General features: G+C 45.3%; 1 protein-coding gene across 4 annotated transcripts in view; it reads left to right on the top strand.

Moving 5' to 3' along the window:
* The window catches only part of UFSP2 (UFM1 specific peptidase 2), a 184,292-nt gene that overhangs the window by 113,468 nt on the left and 52,576 nt on the right, over positions 1-18,248 (top strand). For all 4 annotated transcript variants that reach the window (XM_085641939.1, XM_085641937.1, XM_085641940.1 and 1 more), the window contains one exon: positions 7,537-7,661. In XM_085641939.1, the coding sequence (XP_085498065.1) occupies positions 7,537-7,661 (125 nt within the window). The remainder of the gene's footprint in view (positions 1-7,536; positions 7,662-18,248) is intronic.

The raw sequence follows: 18,248 nt of genomic DNA, 5'->3' as shown, positions 1-18,248 counted from the left end.
CAACGTAGTGCATTCAGTGTCATGGACTACTACAGCAATGTGTGCTTCTTCAGGCTGAAAACAATCATGTTGCTTTGAGACAATGTTTGTTTTTAGATTGATGAGGGTCAGCAGCTTCCCCAACAATAATGTTTTGCAGAAACTATAACAAAACAAGCATTGCCTAAATCAAAAGGGTGCCAGCCAATGCCATACCTATTGGTTTTACCGATGCTTGTTACATCTGGTAGTTCAGATTAGAATTATATCCCCCTTAGTCTTTATCAGTTACATTGCCTCCTGATTTTTCAATGTGTACTACATATGTTTTTTTCAAAGAACGTTTTGTACATCTCTCTCTGGTACTGCTATCTCTCAATTTCTTAGCACGTGGCACCTTATGAGTAATCGTGTGTTTTACCAGTCTTTTCACCCTTATTCCCCAATACCAGCTATCCTGAGGGAAACTTCAGAGGTAACCAGCTGCTAGATAGTTCAGTTAGTCTTTCACCCAGGTTGGATCACAAATTTGCAGGATAAGACAGCTGCAGACCAGTGAGTGCAGGGAGATTCTCTCAAAGAGGCCTGTTTGGTGTGTGGAGGGGTGGTATGGCTGCTTATCTTTTCCCAGACCAGAGACTAAAGCCCATAGGTTGAGATTAAAAACCTGTCCTGTGGGGTTTGAGTGGCCTCTTGGCTGGCAGGCGTTACAGATAGACAGACTTGTGGCACAGAGCAAGACATCCGGATGTTTTAAGCCTTTGATGGTCTAGGTACGTGCCTTCCCCACAAGATGGATACAAAACACACAGGTGTCATATCTCCATTACAGGACCTGAGGGCTTGCAATGGACAAGCAAAGTCTGATCATCGGGGCATAAAGGGAGGTATACTGCCTGTGACAGCTCCAGACGCTTCCTGGGAGGGCCCCAGGGTGATTGACATTCAAACAACCCTCAGACAGGCTTAGCTGGAATTACCATGCCTGACACCAGACGTGCCCACCAGTTGTTTTAAAGCATACTCATTCCGAATTCAGGGTCTTGAAAGACTCCTATATTATTATCTTTCTTGCTACCTCCCAAAGTTGAGAGTGGGTATTTTGCGCACATACAGCTTTCCTTGGATGTGGTAGCCATATCTCAGACTCACTCCACAGAAAATTAAACCGGATTCCCTTTTACCCATGGTCATCATGGTAGAACCAGAAAGTACTATTGAAAGTTGATTGCGAAGACAGCTGAATGTCTTGTTACCGTCTCAGAAACTTGCAATCGGCTTAAAGTTACAGAGTTACCAAAACGTCCAGGCCTTCCCAGATTGTTCTTCATCTTTTAAATGCACACACCTCAGAAACTAGCAATCGTCATGTGTTAACTGTAGAATTGCTACCGCTATCCAAGTATGAGATGGAATGATCAATGGAACCATAATTGATTTAATGAGCTATTTGTAGAATCATTGTACTGACCCTGTGTGCTTACACATGCATGGCTTAACCTTTGATGTAAGTGTATTCTACTTGCAGGAGCAACCAGGTAACCACATCTGCCTGAGCAAGAGAAAGCAGTGTGCCCATCCCGGGCGACCTTCACACAAAGGCTGCCTATGGTTCATGCTACCTGCTTTGATTGGGTGAACAGGAGGATTTCAAAGGGACTGGCAGCCCACTTTGCTCTGTGAGAATAGAAGGGAGCAGGGGGCAAGGTTCAGCCATAACAAGACATTTGGGTTCTGGCCATTCCATGGGCACGTGCAGTGAGAACACCCCACAAAACGGTGGTTCCAAGCTGCTGCAGAAATACATAGGTAAAGGTGGACAACAGCATGGCATACAAGGCCCAGACCTCCAGGTGGCATGTGGGGCGGATGCTAACTCTACATCATCTATTTTGATCAGACCACTGGGAGCTGTCAGGCTAATTGGACTATGATCTACTGGGTGGGGAGGCACTAAAGGGCCTCTCCTAGGCACCTCTTTGAGTTGGACGGTCATAGGGAGGTTAGAAACTCTTAGTTTGAAACAAAAGCAAAAATTGTCCAAGAAGCCCCTGTCCTAATAAACCATGTACAGCCAGTCAATCACAGTACAGAAATGTGTGAACATCAGAGGCCGTCCACTGCCTGGGAAGAAAGATTAGATGACAAAAATGCCCATAGCATTGTATTATTTTTTAAAGGTATCGGGTATCAGAGCCCTTTACTTAGCACCAGTTGCGTTACATGAGGACACATTAATTTTTTTGTTAGGCACAGGGAGATTACGGGATTTGCCCAGAATCACAGGATGTTCAGCGTCATTGCCGAGACTCGAACCCAGTTCCCCAGATTCGAGGTCGACCGCCCTAGCCGTTAGGCCAACTACTCTCCCCAAGAGGTTTTTCCCTACTAATTCGAAGGACGGTAACTAGGTTTTTTTGTTGTACGTGCAACCTCTGTGAAAGATTGGAGATTCTTGATATATCTGATCTTTTAGAGCTCTGACTGGGCTAAAAGCTTTGAATTAGCTCTTACAGGAACTTCCAGAGCAGTACAGTCAACATGTGTTACCATTCATTTCCTATGGCATGCAACCTGATGGCTAAAATATGTACATTTGGTTGTGCCAGGCATTCCAAAGAAAGATGCACACACGTTTCTGCTTACACTCAGGAGGCAGACTGGTCATGGAGGGACACCCCAGGCCGCTGGCTGGGGCCCAGGGTTATGGGCCAGGGTTTGGGGGCCTGCTGGAGCTTTGGCTGGGATCCACTCGTTTTTTGCCAGTACTGTGGCAATATTCTACAATGCTGCAATGTGTGCAAGGGCCACACCAGGCTGCATATGGAATCTAAGTTCAAGGCCCCTGCCCTGGGTTAGCATGCATCCTTGCAAAGCTTTGACTGGAGCCTTGTCAGTGCTTTCATCCCTGTTTAGCTCTGTAACTATCCCCAAGCCTCTGGAATCCCGCCGGGAGACGTTTGACACAACAGGCTGGCAAATGCAGGCCAGACCCAGGGGCCCAAGCCCGGGCCTGTTGCAGCTATGTCCGAATACCTGGTCTTAGTATTTCGCCCTTCTAAAGGAGCTGAGCTATCTCCAGGTCTGGAGAATTCCTTCCTTGTCACTTTGGGACACCACGGGCTGGTGAAAGGAGCCAACGTCCAGGGGCCCACACCCAGGGCCTCCAGGAACTCTCAGAAGGGCTGGCAAGAACTTTGAACTCTGCATGAGCTGGAGATCCACTTTGTGCCTCTGGATCCCCATCCTTGGCACTTTGTGACACCATGTACTGGTGAATAGAGCCAATGCTCAGGGCCCTACATCCCAGGCCTACCAGAACTGGTCCCCTTCTTAGCTTTTTATCTAGTTGGAGCAAGGGAGCCATTATTCAGCCTGTGGAAGTAGGTCACAGGTACCATTCGGAGACACCAATGGTTGTTGCTTGACACCCAAGACCAGGCCGTGCCAAACTCCGACTGAGACTTGTCAGAGGTTTCAAACTCGCAGAAGCTGGAAAGCACACTCTGGGTCTCGTCACCCCATCCTGGGCACTTTGTGACTTTCCATGCCAGTAAATGGAGACCAGGCCCAGAGTCTGCACCTTTGAACTGCAGGAACTCTGAATGGGACCTTTCAAAGCCTTTAACCTTGCTGGAGCCATACAACCATTGCCGGGCCAGGGTATGGAAGGATGCCTCTGCCCACGGAAGCCGGGGTGGTGGCTGCACGCTCCTCACACATCGAGCTTCTAAACATGCAGCTTCAGAGCTTGTTGTTGTGGAAGAGACTGGTAGCCCCCATGGAGCCTTAAGTCAGCCTTGCCTCTTTCTCTTGATTGAGAGAAGTAGCTGGTCGGTGTGGGAGTTGCTCTCTCCTTCTACAGAGAAATAACTATCTAAAGGTAGGTGGCTAGGCTTTCTTATAATCTCGGTTCCTAGAACGACAGAGTGGGGCTTCTGGGTGAAGACATCTGACCTCATTGTATTGTATTGTAATTGCATTTATATAGCGCTTACTACCCCTGATGAGGCGTCGAAGCGCTTTTTCGGTTAGTAGCACGCTACTCCAGAACCCATAAAGTATTAGTGTTGAATTAGTATAGTGGTGGATTGGTTAGTCAATTATTTGCATTCAGAAGGATAGCAGAAGGATAGAAGAGGGAAAAAAGGTTTGTATTTATATAGCGCTTGTTACCCCGATGGGGTGTTGAAGGGCTTTTTTGGGGGGGTTTTTGGCAAGTGGCACGCTACTCCAGAAACCCATAAAGGATTAGTGGTAATTTAGTATAGTGAAATATTAAAGTAATTTGAGTAGTGGATATTAGTCAGTTATTTGGAGTGAGAAGGATAGCGGAGGGATAGAAGAGGGAATAAAGGTTTGCATTTATATAGCGCTTGATACCCCTGAAGGGGTGTTGAAGCGCGTTTTTGGCGAGTAGCACGCTACTCCGGAACGCATAAAGGATTCGTGTTGAAAATCAGTGTAGTGAGATATGAAAGTAATTTGAGTGGTGGATATGTTCTTCAGTTATTTGGATAGAGAAGGGTAGCGGTGGGACGGAAGAGAGAAAAGAGGTTTGCATTTATATAGCGCTTGCTACCCCTGATGGGGTGTTGAAGCGCTTTATTGGCAAGTAGCACGCTATTCCGGAACCCATAAAGGATTAGTGTTGAATTAGTATAGTGGTGGATAGGTTAGTCAATTATTTGGATTCAGAAGGATAGAAGAGGGAAAAAAGGTTTGCATTTATATAGCGCTAGTTACCCCTGATGGGGTGTTAAAGCGCTTTTTTTGTTTTTGGGCAAGTAGCACGCTACTCCGGAAACCCATAAAGGATTAGTGGTAAATTAGCATAATGCAATAATAAAAGTAATTTGAGTGGTGGATATTAGTCAGTTATTTGAAGTGAGAAGGATAGCGAAGGGATAGAAGAGGGAAAAAAAAGTTTGCATTTATATAGCGCTTTATACCCCTGAAGGGGTGTTGAAGCACGTTTTTGGCGAGTAGCACGCTACTCCGAAACCCATAAAGGATTAGTGTTGAAAATTGGTATAGTGTAATATGAAAGTAATTTGAGTGGTGGATATGTTAGGCAGTTATTCGGATAGAGAAGGGTAGCGACGGGATAGAAGAGAGAAAAGAGGTTTGTATTTATATAGCGCTTGCTACTCCTGATGAGGTGTTGAAGCGCTTTATTGGCGAGTAGCACGCTACTCCGGAACCCATAAAGGATAAGTGATGCCCTGCCTGTGGAAGAATGTCCAGGGAGCCATTTTAGGACTTCAGAGCAGACTGGAATTCTGGGCTTACTTTTACCATTTGGTTCTATGGTGTGTAGTGGACCTGTCCAGTGGCCTAGTGGGACAAGCTAACTATGAGTCCCATTCATAAACCATGTGTTCTTTTTGTTTACAAAACGCTACGAGGTGACGATGGCATCATTCATTTAAACTCTAGACATGATCAGTGTCACACAGGCGTAATTTCCCACATCCATATGCATGATTTAGTTCTGTCTAAAATAATAAACATAATGTTGCTAAATAGTGTTATTTTAAGATAGCTCAGTACATCATTTACAAACTTTTTCAGATTGTGAAAAGATAGAATGTATTAGAAAATAAAGAGATCGGGGCTGAGACATAAATATAGTGTCATAAAAGTTTACGGTTTAAGAGGTTATAGCTGCGATCAAAACATAGATTCGTTCATCGCAATCAGCTGGCAATGGGTGCAGGCGATCACCTCACAGGACCTGTAGAATGTAAATTACATCATTTATAGCAAATATTTAATCATCCAAGGCCAATCAACTATGCTGCAGTTCAAAGTCCAGAATTAAACGTGTGCTTCAGCGTGTTGACTGTTAAAGGAGCCTTGAATATTACCCTGATGAGTTCAACAGAGTTGTGTACAAATGTACTTTTAATTGCAGTGCATTAAAACTGATTTAAAAATAATTAGCAGCATTACTATCACATGAAATTGAGTGCAGTTGGGCTTTTTTTTATTAATTAAAACAATACTTAAAAGCTAATTTAGCAAGTATCGAAGTAACTGCGAATGAAGTGTGGACAGTTTAACTATTTAACTTAAAACTCGCAACCTCATATAAATAAAAGTTTAGGGGGTGTCACGTTTTACCATTTCAGTTTTTTTTAGTTGAGGGAATACATGAGTTGAAATATTTAGCACATACTTTGAGCCTGTAAGTATGAGCAGAGACCTGTGAATTTCATTCTGTGTGTTATATGCTCCACCTGTGTCCATTGAATGTAGATGCACAAACCCCTTTTCCTCATAGGATGTGGTATCAGATAAGAGGGTCGCTTTTAGAGACAGGCGTCAGATGTACTAATACACTGGTTGCAATTTGCAACCAATATGTTTTCAATCGGTGTGGAATATTGCGAACCGACTTGTTCTGAATCAGTGGGTCACAATCCAACCCTCATTAATATTCATGAGGTAGGTTGCAAATTGCTGCTCCCTCCAATTGGTGACTAACAGAGTAACGGTGGCTTGCAAGGGTTAGAAAACAACCATGCCTGGGGTGATCTTCAGTAAGGAAAAAGAAAACGTTTTATTTGTATTTATTTTTTAAACAGCCGGTTTTCCAACGGTCCCTCATTTCTTTGAGAGTTGGAAGTGGTTTGTTATACCGTTGCTTGCCCTCACCCTGAAACTTTTTTTAACAATCCCAGGTTACCCTGAAACTTTTTTCAATAATCCCAGTTTGGGAGTCGGTAATCGTTCAATACCTTTGTGACCTGAATTATGGTAAAAAACCACAGATATATTGCATATCTATTCTGTATTTGGAAGGGACGCCACAACAGGCCTCTACAAAATGGCGAATCGGTTTCCAGTCGCAATCCCATTTTAGCGGTTGGTAAAACTGCACTAACTCCTAAAATCGGATTCATACATTGCAAAAAACATTCTTGCTGTTGCAAACTCTGATTCAGTGTTTCCAGCTGAAAAAACGATTCACACATCTGGCCCTTGGAGCAAAATACACTGGTTTATGTGGAAATAGGCTAACGAAAGCTGGTGGCATTTGTCCATGACAGCAAGGTTGCAAGGCAAATGTATGAGTCACGCTAGCATGTACAGGACTGCATGGGTCTCTGTGTGTCACCCGACATGCAGTTATGCATCAACCAAGGGTATCATGGAGCTTGCTTGATATACTTCACTGATCTTTTTCAAGTTATCTTCTCAGCCGACTGTTTAGAGTGAGTGGCTTGGAGGTTCTGCCGCTCTTGAAAATAGCAAGTCGCAAAATGTATTTTATTTTTTAAAGTGAATAATAACAGCACCCAGCACCTAAATTATGTTGCAACCTTTAGAATGAAATACTAAGATTCATTCACTGGCTCAGTCAGTACATTGCAATGAAATGATATGGTTCTCTAATGACCGCTTTTGACTACTCACTGTGTTAGATTATTTTAGTATTTTGGGAATTAGCATCTGTAAAACGTTTTGCTAAATGTGATTTAATAGTTTACAACCTACTCCGGAACACCCCCTCTCCCTAGCATACTAAGGATTCTTGTTGTCTGTCACCAGGCTCTTGTTGATGTCGGAGACAAACCTGCAGCGTTTGTGGGATCTCGGCAGTGGATTGGATCAATTGAGGTGCAGCTCGTTTTGAATCAACTGTTGGGAATCACCTCAAAAATAATGTTTGTGAGGTAAATACAAGAGCACAGCTGTTTTCGTTTTATATGTGGTTGAGCTTATCTTGAGGTTGTTGGTGCAAGCTAGAGAGATAACCTAAAGGCTAAAACAAATTACAACATTGGTACACCAGCAATATTGAGTGCATTGTCAGATAAGGAGCAATGATGTGTAAATTTTCTTACACTTCAGGTCTGTGTATTTGTTTTCTAAGGAGCTTGTGCAACCAAATGTTTTTTTCTGAGAACTCGAATGGGGAGCAGAAGCAGGGATTTGTAGGAGGAAAAAGACATCAGAATGATTAGATTGACCGTACTACAACATACAGAAAGACCAAGCCACTCTTTGTACCTTTCACCCAGCCCCACCTTGAAAACCCCATGTCTAAAGCAGGGCTCGCCAGATGTTACTTACCTGTGACAATCTTTTTGCAGATTGCAGTGGTGTAGATTTACATGTGCTTGCCTTCTGCCCCTTAATGCAAGTCCACTGCATGATACTTGCAACTCAAAGGATCTTTTTTTAATGACACTTATGTACATTGCTATACCTTTCTTGCTTTACATCTATATGTCCACTTTCTTTCACCCATATGGAAAAACACAGTATAATTGAGATGAAGTCCATGCTCTCATAGATTGTGGGTTTCATCATCATCATTAAATTCTTATATCGATCCACTTTAAAATAAAGATCATAAAAAGTACATTGTGGGTTTCAATGGAGGAATTCGAACTCACCTCCAAACCTATACTTTGAAGAATAACAGATTGCAACATCTGCTCCAGGTGTAGGAATGGAGATGGATTTTGTGCAAAGCATGTGAGTCTATAGCACTACAAGCTGAAAACTGATCTTTAATGGTAAGTAACTATTTCTTCTTCACCGTGAATGAAATAAAACATGCACTTTGGTTACACAGCAGTTGCGACACCAATGTGTTTCAGCTCACACCCTTTCTCGTTGCATGCAGTGCAATGAAACCATCTAGCATGTTTGTGAATGACAAATGATACATATAAAAGCCATACTACAATGTACCAAAACAGATGACATTTCCGTGAAGAGGAAATACTTTCATCGAGAAAGAAACAAGACTATATGCCATTCATACTGTATATAGGAATGATGCTTGTTGCAAATACATTTTTTACAAGCGTAGATACAATTAAATTAATGCACAAAATACCCCTGTTGAAAATATATAGATGATATTCATAGTTAAAACTTTATTTCAAATATTAAAGCCCGAGAGCAAAAAGGCATTTCACTGGTCCCTAATTTATTTGGAGGTATATAGCAGCGGATAAATCATTCCTGTCAATCCATATCAAAGTTCAAGTGTTCATCTTCCGATCATTGTTGTCTTGTCATATGATAATGTAAATCAAAATTATACTCAACACTCAGCAGCAAAAGGAAGCAATATTAACGACAAATATATGTATAGCATATCTAATGTAAATGAATCACGTTAAACTGCCTTGCACCAGTCTCTTTTCCACAGACATCTCATGCTCTACAGTTAGTATTTATAAATCTATCACAAGATATTTTTCAATGTTCACCCTATCTGAGGGGGATTCCAGATCAATTGTGTATATTGATTGTAAATATCTTTTTTTTTTAATTTAACCAATTTTAATTTGCATTTAAGAACAGCATCCTTTGATACATCACATCATCAAGGTACATTGACAGAAATAACAAAGCCCATCATACAGTAATCCGAGGGAAATTTGGTTCGAGATAACCTGTAAGAACAACAAAACCTTCGAGAACATGTGGCAATATTTGTCCATACAGTCCAAACCTAATCACTAGTATCAGTCCTATCCACGCCAGATCTGCTCTGTACTTGCTGAAATATAGTATTACATCTGCAATAGCCGCAGGTGCCCTGATAACATTTCCCAGGTTCATCAAGGTATGAAATACAGAGGCTTTAGCACACGTATGGAAAAAAGGACCGAGAGGGAGCATCAACCCTAGAAATCAATGGGGGCTCATACATGGGTCATCTAGACAACAATAAGAGGCAGAGATTAGGAGATCTTGGTAACTCAGACCCACAAGGGGTTACACAGAGTTATAAGCATACACCTCGGTGCTTGTTAGGCAGTCCCTCACTGTAGGTATGCAAGTCCACTAAAAGTACTTCCCAATCTGCCACTATTGGATATTTTCGCAGTCTACGAGCTGCCTCTCATCTGAGAGCCACAGCCTCCGCCCGACCCCATTTAAGTGTTGCCTTGCACCAGTGAGCCCTACCTGGCAACGTCCGGGCCTACCAGTGCACTGCTATCAATCTAGGCGTGATCAGTAACGCCAAATCAATGAATCTGTTTGCAGCCTTTACGACTTTCAGGTGTTTAAATAGTCCCAGTAATGATCCCTCCAAAGTGCACACACCTGCATGGCCAGTCACTCTTGTTAGTGCAGCAGAAACTGCTTCCCACAGTACCACAGCCTCCGGGCAGCTCCAGAACATATGCACCATGTCAGCACCTTCTTGCTGACATTAGGGCAATTGGAGGAGGAACTGAAAATTTGAAGTGCCACTGGGATAAGGTAGGCCCTATGGAGGATGTTATGCTGGACATACTTGAAGTTTGCGTTTTGCAGCAATTTTCGGGGATATATGAGTGCCCTCTCCCACTCTTTCTGCGTTAGCTCTCTTCCCATATCCCCCTCCCAGCATCTACGTATCACAGCTAATGAGTCAAGTGTGGTATATGCTAAAGCGCGGACAAACCATGTGATGAGTCTACGACCACTTCTATTATGTAAAGCATATGTATCTGAGAATGTTGAGTGGATTCCATGTTGGTAATGCCCCACAAAGTCTCTAACACATCCAGCAACCTGCTATCAGCTAAACAATTAGCTGCTGGAAGCTCATGTTCTTTTTGTAATTGGTCATAAAGCTGGAGTGCTCCATCTTGGAACAATGTACCAAGTGCGCCTACTTCCGTTGCCTCCCAAGCCTCTATTCCTGCCCTGCCCAGTATGTCACTGGATGAAGCAATAGAACTCAATGGGAACTCGTGAATGGCACGGCATGAGTTGCAGAATGCGACAAAAACTGCTATCCTCAACAGCCCATTAGCTCTTGGTGGAGGCCTGGCATAGGGCAAGAACGTCTGCTGAGATATCCATTGTGTCCTGGTGGCTACAGGAGAACCCAGTTCCTCAGTAACTCACACGGTCAACCAGCATGCAGGCTACTGCACCTGCGCTGTCAAATAATAATGTTCAAAGTTCGGGGATCCCAACCCCCCTTTTTCTACAGGTAACCGCAGCTTTTGAGGCGCCACTCACTACCTCCCCTTGTTCCAGATGAAACTCCCCATTCCTGAATGTAACATGTGAAAAGTAGACTTGGACTGAGAGATTATTAAAGTTACAGAACGAGACGCAGACCCGGGAAGGCCCGGACGTAGCGGACAGGACTAGGGAACGCGCCGTTCAAGCACGCATCCACGACGTTTGGGACAGGCTCAACAAGTATACCCTCACACAATACAGACAACGCCTACACAGGGAAGGGGACAAATCAAGTCACTCGTTGGCCTGGATTCTCCGACGAGAACAAAACCCTGCCACAATAGTGGCACTATGGGATCCCACTGGTGGCCTGATCCACTTCGAGGTAGGGCTACTACGAGTCTTGAAGTCCCATTTGCAGACAATGTATACTGCGTACCCAGCAGTTACTGCGACAGCTTATCTCCCTTACTTGCAAGCTCTGACCCTGCGGTCTATCCCTGAATCGGTACGGAAAGAGTTGGAAGCGCCATTAATGCTGGATGAGGTGCAATCTGCGCTGCAGTACTTGCCGAGGGCTAAGTTCCCGGGGAGTGACAGATACACCCCTGAGTTTTATCAGGCCTTTGCGGGCACGCTACCCCGTCTCCTCTTACAGGTATACCTGGAGGCCTTCGAATGCGGTGACCTTCCACCCAGCATGAAGCAGGGGGAGAGCTGTATGATTCTGAAGCCGAGAGGGGAGGCCCATGAGCCCTCGTCATACCGGCCAATTACTATGATCAACGCGGATGCTAAAATTCTGTGTAAGCTGTTGGCCTCCCGACTAGGGCCTTATATGCCGTATTTGGTGCATGAGAACCAATGCGGTTTTATCTCGGGCTGGAACACGGACATGAACTTACGACGACTTAATCATATTATGCATGAAGTACGTGATCGGGAAGAACAGATGGTACTTGTTTCCATCGATCTAGCCAAGGCATTCGATACGGTGGACTGGAGATACCTTTTGGAGGTGCTCCGGGTCGTGGGGTTGGGACCCAGATTCTGTTGCTGGATCCGCATACTGTACACGGAGCCTGGCGCGACGGTCAAGCTCAGGGGTGCGCGCTCAGAAGAGTGGCAGCTGGGTAGGGGCACTCGCCAGGGGTGCCCACTTTCGCCCCTATTATTCGCCCTAGCCATAGAACCACTGGCAGTCCGAGTGAGAGCGGAATTGGATCAGTGGGGAATCAGAGTGGTTGAGACTAGCCATGTCATCTCCCGGTATGCAGTCAATGCACTTTTTTATTTGGCCTCCCCTCGGTAAGCAGTACCTGAACTGCTGCATCAATTGGATAGGTTTGGAGAGGTATCTGGGCTGAGACTTAACCACAATAAATCACTGATCTTTCCATTGACGGGACTAGCTACGGTGCCCCTAGAAGATCTGCCGTACCTGGGACTTAGATGGGAGTGGACGGGTTTCCGATACCTGGGGATACAGGTTGAGTCTTCAGATACACAAGTGATGGCCATGAATATAGATCGGGTACTCGAGTCCCTACGGCACTCAGTGGCATTTTGGAACACCCTTTCACTGTCATTGATGGGCAAGCTGGCCATCTCCAAGATACTGATGTTCCCAAGCACCCTACATGTATTACATAACTCACTATGCCCGCTACCGGAGCGCGTCTTTAAAACCCTGAATATGATTCTCACGTCACTGCTATGGGCCGGAAGGAGGAGTAGAGTAACCTTAAACACTATTATACGCAGCTATGAGGAGGGTGGCTTGGAGGCTCCACGCTTTGACCTATATTACTATGCCGCTCAATCGCAACCTGCAGCTCACTGGCTGACAGACGCAGACAACTGGGAAAAACGCCTTTTGGTCGGCAGGGCGGATACCCTGACACTTCAGACTGCGCTAATGCAGGGCAGGGGAGCGGAGGCGACTCTCCCATACGTAGTGAGACACGCGGCTGACATGTGGCAACGGTTCGTTGAGAGGGTCTTTGGGAAAGCACCATGCCATAGGGAGTTACAGATCTGGATACTGACCCCCTTTACAGAAATGGGGATGCATATGTTGTTTCAGACCTGGAGGGATGGTGGCTGTGAAGTACTTGCTGACCTTTTCCCCAATGAGACATCTATCATCTATGAACAGGCGGAGAAGAGCTTTGGCCTAGGGCAGGGGCATTTCCTACACTACAGAGGTATCCAGGAGGTGTAAAGGTCCCCTGGCCACAATACCCAGACATTCCCCCCCCCCCGACACAAACATTAGATATCCTGCTCACGTGCGGTGCTGGTCGTAAAATGATCTCTCTCCTATATAAAGCCATGAAACTGGACTCCACGCCCCCGGTGCCACCATCCAGGGCTGCCTGGGGAAAAAGATTTAGGCACCCAGTTGGAAGAGAAACAGTGGGCATGCATTGGCGCACTTACAAGTACCGTCTCCTGCAATGCTAGATTTAAAGTGACGCACTTCAATTTCTTACATCGCACTTACTTAACGCCGGTATCATTAAAACGCATTTCACGTGACAGGGATGGTAGATGTCCGAGGTGCGCCGCAGAAAATGTGGATTTTCTTCACCTGGCATGGGAGTGCTCAGTAGTCAGGCAGTTCAAGACGGGAGTGGTCTGTAGGATTAGTGCAGCTACGGGCCTTCGGTTGAGACCTGAGCCTTTGTATTGCCTATTAGCATCCGTACGGAAGCCCAAGAAATGGAAACTGCCTTATAAATTACTAAAATTAATGCTAGTGTTAGCTAGACGTAGGGTGGCCATAACCTGGATGGGACAGAGAGGTCCGGAATTGCTAGTTTGGCTTAAGGATGTGCGTGAGTGGACACTAGCCGAAGAGGCACATATAAAACTTACACGTAGGGTCGAAAAACTACAAGCTGATCTGATGGAATGGCGAGTACTGTGCACTTCGGGGTTGACGGAGGGAGATGTCTCTGCTCACGACACTCCAGAGGACGGGGAAAGCGGGTCGGAGGAGGAAGGCCAACTTGATAATGGAGGCCAGGAGAATTGATACTAGAAGTGTACAGCCTGTATGTATTTGGTTAATCCCATGCTTGTTCCTCACTGTGTTATATATAAGGATGATTATGTACCCCTATTGTGATTGTCTATCTCCAATGCTACCGCCTGTACCGAGTATCAACAACAAACACGAAGGTGTGACCCTATATGCTGTATCGTTGACGATATGTTTTTATTGTTGCAAAATGAAAAATAAAGGTTTTAAAAACAATTTATAGAACAAATGAGGGAGCATCTTGGATAAAGATACTCTACCCTGTTCTTTGAGTGGTAAAGTGCTCCAGAAAGCCATTTGGGGACGCAGCGCTGCTATGGCTCTGGTAAGTTTTCTGTCTATTAGGTCTCTTGTTTTATGATAGTTGTATATTCCTAAATAGCGAAAGGTGCGGTCCTCAAACTGTAATGGGCAAGAATCTACTAGGAAGTGTTGTGGAGGACAACCTGAGCTCAGTAGAAATAGGCAGGGCTTATTCCAGTTTATTCCTGGTCCTGAGGCAACAAGGAACTCCTGCAACATGGCTTGTATTCTTGTTATACCCTCCCAGATATCCTGTTTGTAGATTAAAACGTTGTCCGCACACAAGACAACATGGACCTCCTCATTAAGAGAGATGCACCAATCCTGACCTTGCTGCCGATATCTCTGGGGCCAGGGACTCCATTGCTAAGGCAAAAAGCAAGGGGGACAACAGACAGCCTTGACGTGTCCCCCTGCTTACTGAGAAAGGGGGGGGGGGGCAATATACTGACCAATTTTCACCCGTGCTGTATATACAGTATATAAGAGATTAACTAAATTCTGCTGCTGTCCCATAATACCAAAGGCTGTCCGGGTTGAGAACAAGTATCCCCAATCCACCATATCAAAAGCTTTCTCCAAGTCCAGTACCATGCACACAGCATATGGCCATCGAACCGAAGAAAGCTCCATCACCCTATGCAGGCGGAGGATATTAAAGGTGGTGGACCGACCTGGTATAAAGCCATTCTGGTCCGGATGGACCAGACATGACAAATGACCATACAGTCGGCCCGCTAAGACCTTACTCAGAATCTTGTAATTGGATCCCAACATAGACAACGGGCGGAAATAAGCAAGCTGCCTTTGGGAGAGATACTAAGAGGGATTCTCGCAATGTAGGCAGGAGTCAACCCTCCGTCTGGGCGCCCTGGTATGATTCAAGCAGCTAGAAGCAAGAAGGTCTTATATATGTCTTTGTATGTCTTATAAAACTCGATGGGGAAACCATCTAGCCCCGAGGTCTTGCTGGTCGCTGCTCCCCTTATGGCCTCTTTTATCTCCTGCAATGTGACAGGCGCATGAATTTCTTCCTGTCCAATGGAGTTAATGCTGCCAGCGTTGCAGAGGCTAGGAAAGAGTGTTTGGGCTCCTGCCGATCCACAAATGGCAGAGAATATAAAGCTTGATAATGTGAATGCCTTATGGATATCTACCTGATCTGTGACCACATGTTCCTGAGACAGCCAGATCATTGTGATTGGCAAGGTTGGGGTGGCACTACGCAGAAGCCAGACTAATAATTGGCCTGATTTGGGGTGGCACCACGCAGAAGCCAGACTAATAATCGGCCTGATTTATCCCCTTCCCCATGCATCTTTGCTTGGTACACGCATAGCTATAAGCTGGCCATGCCTACTGAATGCTTCTGTTAGGGCACCCTGCTTCTCGCTGTCATCTTGTGCGTCAGCTTCTAGTGTATTCAAGGACCATATCCTTATGCATGTCGACCCCCCCACAAGTGCACTTATACAATGGCCCCCTGAGGACAACTGTCATGGCTTCCCAGTCAATTAACTTAGAGGTAGAAGTACCCCAGTTCTCTGACAAATATTGGGAAAGGGACTCTTCAGTTGCATCTCGAAAAACCTGGTCTTCTAGCATAGTAGGCTTTAATCGCCAGGTGGGGATTGGCGGTCGCGAAGCTTCCCACTCCAACTGTACCTGCAAAGGAATATGATCCGAGAAGGTCCTCCCTAAATATTCTGCTCCTGTCACCAGAAACTGGGTAGCTGGTTCACAGAGTATCCTATCTAGCCACACATGCAAGTTGTTAGAAATGGGGGTCTCTAGTTGGCAGGTGTAGGTACCTTTGTCCAAGTAGGGACCCTTCTTCCTAGTCAGGGTAAGGTGGATACACTTCTAAAATAACCCCTGCTAACCCTCTTGGTAGCTTGGCACGAGCAGACAGGTTTATTTCAGAGGCAGTGTGTAAAGCATTTGCGCATGCATACAGTAACACAGTGAAAACACTACAAATGGACACCACACCAGTTTAGAAAAATAAGCAAACTTTTTCTAAACCAACAAGACCAAAAACAACAAAAATCCAACACACAATACTCTTAAAAATAGTTACTGGGCAAAATCATCTTCAAAATGCAGGAAAGATTTGAAAATACTGTTCCTCCGACTGGGCAGGTCTGTCCGGGGCTACCGCGATACTGAATAAGACAGTCTAACAATTCTGACCAACCGCGTCGATATGGGTTAACAAAAGCGTCGACTGACTCGGGGACACTACCTTTTGTTGCTGCGGCCGACACGATCGTACAAGCCATTCCGGGGCAAACGTTGCGGTTGCGATTGCGATGTGAAATGGAAGCGTTGCAGCGTGCAATGTACTTATGGCTCGGTGCAGGCAGCGGCTCTTTGACTGAGTCAGTGAGACCAAGACTGGCGTTCCAGGGTGAGGCGATGCTCAGTGCGGTGCTGGCAGGTCACAATGCTGCGACGGAGCCAGTCGATGTTCGAGTCGATCAGCGACGGAGTCGAAGACGTCACTGTAGTGTGTAGCGAAGCATTGCGGAGTGCGATTTCCACAGGAGGCGGTGCAAGCAACGGCTCGTTGACGGAGTCAGTGAGACCAGGGTTGCGTTGCGAAATGAGGCGGTACGCTCTACAGTGCCTTCAGGACATGGAATCCTGTGGCTGACTCGGTGACAGTCGGTTACCCTTTTCTTTCCAGGCAACTGAAGCCCACGGTTCCAGAGACGGTGCCCAGAGTATGGTGAGGTCTTTGATGTTCCTCAGACCTCGTGAACAGGGGGCAAGATCAGTTCAAGCCCTTGGAGATCTTCCTTAAGCAGGGGACACTGCAACAGCAAAGTCCTTTCTCCTTTCCTTGGTAGCAAGTAGCCACTGCAGGCCAACCCCAGACAGCAAACAGCAATGGGGTAGTATTCCTCCTCAGCTTCCCTGGATTTTCTCCTTGGCAAATTTCCATAAGTGATCTTAAGTTATGGGGTCTGGGCCCCAATATTTATACTACAATATCCTTTGTTCTCTGGTGGCAGAGAAGCCCTGTGCTTGGTCAAAACAGGTTCTGTCCTCTCTGGTGGAGCTTCCTGGCAGGAGGCGGAGACAGCATTGTCCAGGCCCATTCAGCTGATAAAAAATCTCCTCCCCCTACTCTAAATGCAGTTCAGGCCTATTCAGCCCAGCCTTGACTTATCAGGCTCTCTGGAGCAACTGCTCTTCCCCAGCCCCTGTCATCCAAAAGCCAGGCATGCAATACACAAACCTAGCAGAGGCACACTGGATGGCTAAGCAGGAAAATACCTACTTCCTAAAAGTGGTATTTTCAAACACAGAATGTAACAAGCATTGGAAATGCAATTGGTCTCGCATTTGTTTGTGTTGAAGCTATTGGCATTGTAAATGGAAATGTATTTTACTTATGTGTTATGGAGTGTATGTGTGTGGTGTGTAGTGGAACTATGTGGGTTGGATTGGATTAGTTAGTTGTGTAATTGTGTGGAGTGTAGTTGTGTGGTGTGGAGTGGATTTGTGTAGTGGCATTATATGGCATGGTGTGCTGTGGAAATATATGGTTAGCAATTTTGTGGCATTCAGTGTAGTGGCATTATGTGTAGTGGGATTGTGTGGAGTGTTAACTGTACAGTTTAATTATGTAGTGTGCAGTTGAATTTTGCGGCACGATGTGGAATTGTGTGGTGTGGATTGGATGTATGTGTTGTTGTGTCATTGTGTTGTTGAGTTGTATTATGTGGTTTGGTGTTAAAACATGTGGTGTGGGTTGGAAATGTGTGACGCTGAATTGTCTGGCATGGAACTTTGTGTATAGCTTTGCGTTTTTGGTGACAGAAAAGAACAAATAGGTAGGAGCTAAGCATCAGCTCTATGAGTTTTAAAAAAAGGAAAGAGTTGGAACTATTGGCATTGTAAATGTAAATGTCTCTTACCTATGTGTTATGGATTGGAGTGGATGTATTGGGTGTGTACCAATTATGTGGGTTGGATT

The sequence above is a fragment of the Triturus cristatus genome, chromosome 2_2 (genome assembly GCF_964204655.1).
Source record: "Triturus cristatus chromosome 2_2, aTriCri1.1, whole genome shotgun sequence".
NCBI lineage: Eukaryota > Metazoa > Chordata > Amphibia > Caudata > Salamandridae > Triturus > Triturus cristatus.
This window is presented reverse-complemented; position numbering and strand designations above follow the sequence as displayed.